This window comes from Elephantulus edwardii, unplaced genomic scaffold (assembly GCF_000299155.1).
Source record: "Elephantulus edwardii isolate Elephantulus edwardi_28Jun2011 unplaced genomic scaffold, EleEdw1.0 scaffold00006, whole genome shotgun sequence".
Lineage (NCBI taxonomy): Eukaryota > Metazoa > Chordata > Mammalia > Macroscelidea > Macroscelididae > Elephantulus > Elephantulus edwardii.
This window is the reverse complement of record NW_006399756.1, coordinates 29,119,044-29,127,525: the sequence shown is the minus strand read 5'-3', so window position 1 is coordinate 29,127,525 and position 8,482 is coordinate 29,119,044. Positions and strand designations below refer to the sequence as shown.

Here is an 8,482-nt window from a genome sequence, read left to right as displayed (position 1 = left end):
GGTGGCGCAGGCCGGCCCGGGAGACTGGGGCTGGGGCGCCGAGTCGGCCGGCTGCGTCCGGGGCCCCTTCCGAGAGTCCTGGGCTGGAGAGCCAGGCGGGGCGGCCGTCGCGGCCCGGTGCCGAGCGGAGCGGAGCTCAAGCGAGCAAGCCGCCTCTCCTCCGCCCCCTCCCCGCGGCTGTCAGCGCTGCTCCCCCTTCGGCACTGCCAGGATTGGCTCCCCCTACCCCGCCCCCTTGCAGCTCGGGGGAGGCACCCAGGCAAGGAGTGAGAGGGGAGTGCGGGGAGGGGGCTGCTGCTCCAGCAACACCGCCCCCTGCACCTCAAGCCCGGGGTGGGGAGGTGGGCTTCCGAGTGGGGATCCCCCTCCTCCACGGCCAGCGCGGTTCTGGCCCAGTCTCTGCCCGGTTTGCCTCTCAGCCCTCTGCTGTCGCTGCGCCACCCCGCCTGCGGTTCCTCCTTCCTTCTGTGTTTTCACCGCTGTGGCCCCGTCGGTTTCCCCTTCTGCTCGAATGGGACTTGAGGTGCGGAGGAAAAAGCCACCCTAGTCTCTAAGAAGGGCTTTTCTCAACCAAGTGGATTGTGATTTCCTATCAAGTTCCTGAGCCCTAGTCACTTTTGGGGTGCCTCCTTCCCTTCCTGGATTGCCCCAACTAGCCAAGTAGGAGGCAAAGAAAATAACCAAACAGGTCAGTTTCTTTAAGACTTTCCTACTTCTTCCCTTCCTCCCTCTTTCAACTTTCCTGCTGGTCTCTCTTCTGTCACCTACCCTCTCCTAGATGCCTTCTGTTTACCAACAGGTTTGGGAGAGCAACTGAAGAAGAGTGGTGGGATCACAGAGCAGGGGTTACAAGGTCCCTTGCTGGGAAGCCCCTTCCTCAAGAGCAATTCTTCAGAAGTCTGGAGAGAACACAGGGCTGGGCTACCCCTGGCACCCACTCCGGCTACTGCATGGCCCAGTCTCACTTGATGGTTCCTGGGTTCAGGCTGGGAGGCCTGGTGGGTCTGGGTGGGATGGTGGTAGTGTCCCAGATAACCCTGCCTGGCCAGCAACTCCTCTGGAGGAGTGACTTACAGAGCCCTAAGACTTCAGCTAGATTGACCTCAGCACATTTAATCTCTTCAATTGGATTCAATTTCAAACCACTTGATTTAATTAACCCAGCAGGAATTGTGGTAGTTTAGGAATTGGGGGGCAAGCAGCAGAGAGGAGGTCTGTCTTTCTGAAGCTGTGTTCTGCCCTGATCTCTCAGAGGATCCCGCACAGCCGCTGGGGCAGGGCAGAGCAAGGGCAGGTCCTCTTTCTAGAAGAGAAAGGAGCAGCTCTTAGAATGAATACATGTGAGGAAATGGATCAAGAGATGGGCTTTTATGATGAGGGCAAGTAGTCTGCTGCTTACTGGCCCATGTCTTAGACTTGACCTTGGTAGGAATCCAGAAGTCACCCAAATGGGCTGGGTGGCCTCCTTACCACCACTAAGCTGGGAGAGCAGGAAACTCCCATCTGTCTCTTTCCATCCTGAAGGCTACAAGTCTCTGAACTGAATTCATCTCCACTAAAGTTAGGAGAGTCAGAGGAGCATCTGTAAGGACAGGCAGGGGTTCCATAGGCAGCTGGGACCAGCACCTAGGAGATTACCTTATCTGTCTTTGAGAAATGAGTTCTGGGCAACAGAGATAGAGGGGGGGGAGAAGAAAGACACTAAAAAGACTGTCCCATACAAATCAATTTTTAATAACTTCAACTTGCCCCCAGCTCCAGCTCCTCAGAAGTCTACCACTGTGGAAAATGTTAATTGCCCCAGGCTGGGCTATCCATCTTGTGATCACAGGTGACCCAGCCTTTGATTCTTACGTGTTTTTTCTATACACAGCAGCATATTGGTTTCTCTGGAACGAGGGTAGATCTGCTTAATGTCAGAGCCAGAAAGCTGGATTACAGAGAGGTGGGGGGAGGAAGGGAGAGACAAGTATCCCAAAGAAACTTGAGGCTAAGAGGAATAGCAGCAGGGAGATCTCCATCTGCTTTGATGAGTTCCTGTACTTACTCCCAGGTTCTTTCTGTGCTGCCTGCTCCCTGCGTTAGACTGAATTCTGAAAGAAACTTGGAGCAGCAGTCACTTCTGAGGCAGCTGTGGGATAGGGTCCCATGGAGACTATCCTAAAGAATCACAAGCAACTTCCTAAAGGTGGGGTTTGCCATGGCCCCAGCCAGAAGGAGGCAGGCCTGTAGATCAGTGGGTTGGTGATGCTCATCTGGCCCCTTTCAGATGGAGGGCACCCTCCCCCCCAATAGGCTTTCTCCCTCCCAGGCACCAGACCACAGCAGGAACGATTCCTCCCCAGAGGAAATTCTCAGGCAGGCTGGATGTAAACAACAGCCTGGTGAGGGGGTGGAACACGTGGAGGGGAGCTCAGGAGAGGCAGCAGAAGCTCCCAGAGGGGGTGGCCAGGGAGGTGGGGAAGCTGCAGGAAAGAGAATTAGCAAAGTAGGCACCTGAGAGCTCCAGAAAGCCTGTCAATGTTTATTTCACACACACCCTAAAGACAGTTTAAAACAGATTAAAAATGAACGCTAAGTTTGTGACCCTACTGTGCTGAGTGGATTGAAAGGGGAGTAAGTTAACAGGTGCTCCTGATAGCCAAAATGCAAACCGAGAAAGTGGTGGTCAGACAGTATTGGGAAGATTCTAAGCTCCAGTCTCCCAAAGAAAGCAGCTCTGGATTTAGAAAACAGAAAAAGGTGCTCCAGTCCTACCATACTCTAAGCCTGAGTTAGGGGTCCTACTGGCTGGACATAATGCCAGAAAAATCAGGGACACATGCCCGGCTCAGCCCCAGGCCCATAGGAAACGGGATGTGACTTCACCTTCATTTGAGAGTTGAACTGGTTTCAAAAGCCTGGAAAAGTCCTTGACTCTTCGTGGTCTTGGCATCACTGGGGCCCATCTTTCCAGTTTCTGAAAATTAGTCCAGGGCCACAACTTGTGAGGTCAACTGGAAATGTGAGGATGTGTACAGGTGCACACCCTGGAAACCTGCACATTCTTGGAGGCCTGCCTGTGCCCACCCTTCCCTCCCCAAATAAGATTATCCTTGGCTTGCCCCTCCTGGCCCCTGCTGTCCAAACTCCACTTAAAGTATGGCCTTCACAGAGAGAACTCAGGATCCGTGCTGTTCTCCAATCTTGGGGGTCGCTTTCTTTCTTCTCACTTCCCCTCCAGCCCAGGAGCCTCCGAGGTAAGGGAAGTCAGTGGTTGCTTGATAGGCATGGCTCAGGAAATGGTGGAGAACTCCTTGAGCAGAGCCTCTTGGCTGAGGGTGTGGAAGGCCAGGTTTCTCCTGACATTGGTGCTAATGGATCGAACCTGGGAAAGGGTTGGAAAGGAGGGAGGGCACAGGCAGAGAGACAAAGCGGAGAGTCAGTTACAAACAGCAGAGGGCAGTGCCTGGGGCACAGAACCAAGGTACAAAGCTAAAAGTTTGTCTCTTAGGAAATGAACCCTGGAGCAAATGAGCTCAATGTTCCAGGACAGCAGGAAGGGAGGAGGAGGACTGAGAGACAAATTCTAGTCAGTGCAAGAGGAGCAGCTGAGCTCCAGACGCAGGGGAAGGCCTAGACAAACAGGACAGGTCTTCATCCTTGTGTTGGCCATGCCGATGGGACGTTTGTCTGGATATGGGTCTGTGAAGGAGGGAAAAGTGAGGCAGGAGCCACCTGTTTTTATCCCAGAGGATTCATGCTCTGAGTCCACCTCTCTTTAGATCTATTTCTAGTCTCCTCATTGTAATTTTTCTGGTTGGAAGAAGTGCAGTCCAAAAAGGCCAATGCTCAGGAGCAAGATTCAAGTTTCCTAACTCCTATAGGGTCCAGCACTCCTTCCATGCCACAGATGTCTCCTTACTTCAGAGGGTCTGAGATAGACCTTGACTGTGTCCCCAGTGCTCACCTCATGCACTTTCTCTCCACACAGTGGAAGCCTTACAGGAAGCAGTGCTTATGTTAGCTGGGGGAAGACCCATAGGAAGGGGTCAGAGGCCAAATTCTGTTCTGAGTGGGTCCCAAGAGGGCTCTTAGCAGACTCTGGAAAGAGATTCACCCGTGGGAATATGTGTATGTTGTGTGAGGAGGGTGAGAGGAGGGGCAGATGAGAGAATGTTTCTCTGTTCTGGGCTCCATAATCCTGGGAGCGTTCCTTCAATTTCTGCTTTGCTGTGGAGACTTCAAGTCATCGGGCAGGGAGCAGAGGAAGTGCAGCATGGCAAACAGCAGGCAGCTGAGCTCCTTAGCTCCTAAGTGGACCAGACCTTCCGGCTCCCCTTGCCAGAGGTACAGTATGGGGAGAAATTGAGCAAGGCAGAACTGAGTAAGAACCTCAAGAAACAGCTTCTGTAACACGTTCACCCTCTTCACCTCTTAATAATGTTAATTCTTGGTTCCCAGTAACTCCCCCACATCAACTTAAAGCCTTGTCAACCAACTAAAAAAATACTCTACCTTGCTCTCTCCTTACACTAATGACTTCCTTATTCCCAGTTAATTCACCCAAGCATGCATTCCTCACTCTGCAGCAGCTGAAGCCCAAAATTCCAGGAATGTCATGCCAGGGTCAAAGTTGGGCTGTGTCTAGCACAGTGTAGACACAATCTGAAATACAGCATTTTCACCAAGGACTCAACACAGGAAAGTAAATGGGGGCCGGAGGCAGCTCTGCCCAGCAGAGGAAGGTCTGAAGCCATGGGAAGTGGGTACTAAAGCCTGTATGTCCTGGTCTCAGACCCTGGGCAGGGTGTTTGTGTATAACCAAGGAGGAGAGGGTAGGGTGACAGGGCTTTAGGAAAGCAGAGCTTTTCCTGAAAGCAGCTCAAGTAAAGGGCAGGAAAGGGACAATCAGTAGGGAAAGTCCAGTTCTATGGAGATGCTGGCTGGAGGCGGAGTAGGAGGCAGAGCAAATGATCACTGGCTCCAGATGGCCGAGGCTGGGGGCTGCTGGAAGCTGTGTGTCTGGGAGTGGGAGGAGGGGTAGGGAGTAAAAGGAAAGACTAAAGAACTCGACTGGGAGGGCACTTGAGACTAGAAGCCAGTTAGGAATTTATAAAGAAGTGATTGCGTAAGAAGGAAGAGAGTCGGTTATTCTCATTAGTTGCTCTGAGGAGAGGATGAGGAGTAATGAGCCAGAGCTGCCACTGGGAACACACGTCAAACCCCAGGCCCGGCTGGAACTGTGAAAAGGCTGTCTCCAGGGCTGCATAGGAGAGGTGGGTAAGGCTTCCCTGGGCTGCTCATCCTTCCCAGTCTAACATCAGTGCCCTTGGGAAGACTTTTCTCTTATGGCCTGGTCCTAAGCTGCTTTGGAAGAGAAGTCGCATATGATGAGATGCCCACCCATGCAGTAGAACTTGATGGCTATAAAAGCACTCCCAAGAGACAGAGGTAGAGATGTGGACTCACCAGCTCTTTGAAGAAGGCAGCCTCCTTGTGCTGCTCCGAGTAGCGCTCATATTGGTCCAGGCCATCCTGTAGCTTCAGTGTGAGCGTGTCATAGTTGGCTCTTACTACTTCCAGCACCTGGGGGAGATCAAGAACCAGGCAAGGCTTAGGCCATGTTAACTCCAGGCCACTCGATTCCATGCCATTCCAGGGTCAGTCAATCTAGGGTGACAGCCCTGAGGGTGCAGATGAATATATTCTGACTCATGGCAATCCAGTAGGATAGTGCAGACCTGTCCTATGGGGTTTTCTAGCGTGGAAACGGATCACCAGGGTTTTTCTCCTGAAGAGCCACTGACTGGGTTCAATCTGCTGACCTTTTGGTTAGCAGAAAAATACTTCAAAACTATACCACCAGAGTTCTTTGCTCCTACTCATCACCAAGGAAAAAACCTGGTCAAGGGGAGCAATTCTTTGGTTTCTAGAAATACTTTCTAATCTTCCCAATTCCCTGCATCTCCTGACCAGCCCAGCCTGGACACACAGAGTTTACTTGAGTCAGTAAAAAATCATGGGAAGAAGCAACGGAATAGAGTCTGAGCTCACCAGTGTCCCTGATACTATAAATGTGATCTGAGCCCAATCGTGAAGTGTTCTGTGGTCAGGTTGTCAGTAGGTGCGTCTGCTTCCTTCTCCCTCTCTGGGAACCACATTTCTTCAGTCCTGGGATGTTCCTGAGCCCCATCTGGCACTTGTCTTCATCTCTCATTGCCAAGCCAATCTTGGTCTTCTTTACAGTAAGGAACTTTTGGGCATCTTAGCCTCAAAATTTTCTAGACTAAGCCAGAAATCTCAGGTGTTCTGTTACAATGAGGAGTCTCTCTCTCATAAAGCCTCTCCCTGAATTTCTATAGGTGGAGGATTCAGACCTCCATAACTCTCTGAACCTTGGATATTAGTGGTTCCAGGAAAAAAAGGGCTATTATGTCCAGGCCTGATGAGACTGTGGCATAGAAGACCATGAATCAAGAGCTAGAACTGTTAGGGCAGAAAAGAAAGGAGAAAAGGGAATCTTCACTCTGGGAATATGGTGACAGCTATTTCACAACTTGATCTGCCTGGAGAGGAAACTATGACAAGATGCTGAGTTTCCCGATTGGTAGAGAGTTTGGGTAGATGAGGAAGGCTTAGCTCTGCCAGAAGATGGAAGGGAAGAGAATAAGCTGGTGTCAGTACAGGTCAGAGGGTCTGATGACAGGCTCGTGAGGGTGCCTCACGGTGGTTTCCCTCAGCAGTCCTGTGTTGTGCTAGGGCAAATTTCACTTGCTAGCAAACATTTCAGCCAACAATGCCCCAGAACAGGGCATTTCTGGGAAGCACAGAAAAGCCTTGTTTCCCTAATGGAGAGTTTCTGAGTTTGGAGGGGTAGGCAGAGCTAGGGCAAAGGCCTCACCCAGGCTGCTGGCTCAGGCTCCTTTTTCCTAGTCACCTAGCTATGCAAGGTCACTCGGCCTGGCTGTTTTTCACAGACCCTAGTACAGGCTGACTTTTCTACTTCTAATTCTATTTGTCAGGTCTGTAGGCAGGAAGAGCAGTACCCAGCAACAGCAGTCACCCACAAAGTAATCTGGCCCTTTGCTGCACGTGGGCTGCACTCGTGGCTGGAATATCTACAGCCAAGGTCTTGGCTCAGAAATGAATGGCTCAAGCCCAGAAAACTGCATAATTCCCTTCAAGATGTTACCAGCCCCCAGGGATGAGGCAGAATAGAATAATACATACTTTCCAAGGCTTGAAATCTGGCCAGTCTCAGGAATGCCTATGACCCAGCAACCTGGAGTCATCTTCACTGAGGTTGGTGCCAGATGCCAAAAGGCAAACTCCTGTAAAGCCAATTTCTGTAAAGAGATACAGAAGGAAACTGTACCTCTGACACATCCTGACAAGTTTCAGGCCTCAGGTAAGGCTGCCTTGCATCACCTGCCTCCTGGGCTCACTCTTCTTGCTTGGGCATAGAGCAGGATCTAAGATCTCATGCAGAGAGATTTTTCCAGGCTCCCAACCCTCCAAAAAGTCCAGTTTGCTTAAAGGGATGTGAAATCAGCAAAAGCCCTTCAGCTATTAGTTACCTGAAAGGAAATCATAGGTGTGGCTGGACATGGAGTGGACCTGACCTTGTGCAGATACTGCACACAGCCTTCCCTTTCTAATGGGTTTACTTCCTTTATTCCTATTTCACTCTGGGGCAAGCTGCTTGTCAGTTCCTCCAGCTTTCGTCTTTACCTGTCCTCACAGCTTCTCTTCAATGCTAAAGAGAGAAGACATTCTAAGTTCAGGTCTGGTTCTCACTCATCTGGGACTTCAGAACACTAGGGGTACTCGCCCAGTCTGGGACTTTGTTACTTACTAAAGGAACACTTTCCGAGCATGCCCCTGTTTGAATCTTACACACAGCCCTGGTATGGAACATAAAAAGGACATGGAATGGCACTTAGGTGGAAAGCTGTCTCCCAGAGGCCCTGTGCCTAAGCTTGGGCCTTGCCAAAATTCGCAGCTTCACTGTCTGGCTACCTGTTAACTGCAAAGGCCTCTCCCAGATTGGGATCCTTCTCCAGCTCTTTTCTCCAAGTACAAGCTACCTTCTTTTGTCATTTGCTTTCTCTGTAAGCTTCCTAGAATGAGGTCCACTACCACAGCCCAAGTGAGCTCCAAAGCCAATGAAGCACCTGTAAGTCACCCACTCTCTGAGGAACCCTTATATCTCTGTCTATGACATTCAGCAGAAAAGAACTTTGTGCAGCAAAAAACGTGCAAAAAAGGGAACTACGCTGGGAGCCCCACTCTTCCCACAACCTTAAATGGTTTACTTAACTTTTTTTGGGCTCAGCCATTCTCTCTATAAAATGCAACCTGAACTCAGCTTCCTAAAATAATGTAAGAATAACAGTTCTCCTGGGGCGGGCTGCCCTCGGCCCCCGGCTTGGGGCGAGCCGTCGCGGCCCTCTGCATGGGGCGGGCTGCCCTCATGGCCCTCTGCCTGGGGCGGGCCGTC

General features: G+C 51.1%; 1 protein-coding gene across 1 annotated transcript in view; it reads right to left on the bottom strand.

The window, feature by feature from the left end:
- Positions 1-2,735: 2,735 nt before the first annotated feature.
- The window catches only part of LOC102856235 (chromosome unknown open reading frame, human C10orf76), a 239,266-nt gene continuing 233,519 nt past the window's right edge, over positions 2,736-8,482 (bottom strand). The window contains exons 25-26 of the mRNA XM_006879993.1: positions 5,452-5,568; positions 2,736-3,367 (exon numbers count right to left, since the gene is read on the bottom strand). Coding sequence (XP_006880055.1) covers positions 3,275-3,367; positions 5,452-5,568 — 210 coding nt within the window. The 3' untranslated portion in view covers positions 2,736-3,274. The remainder of the gene's footprint in view (positions 3,368-5,451; positions 5,569-8,482) is intronic.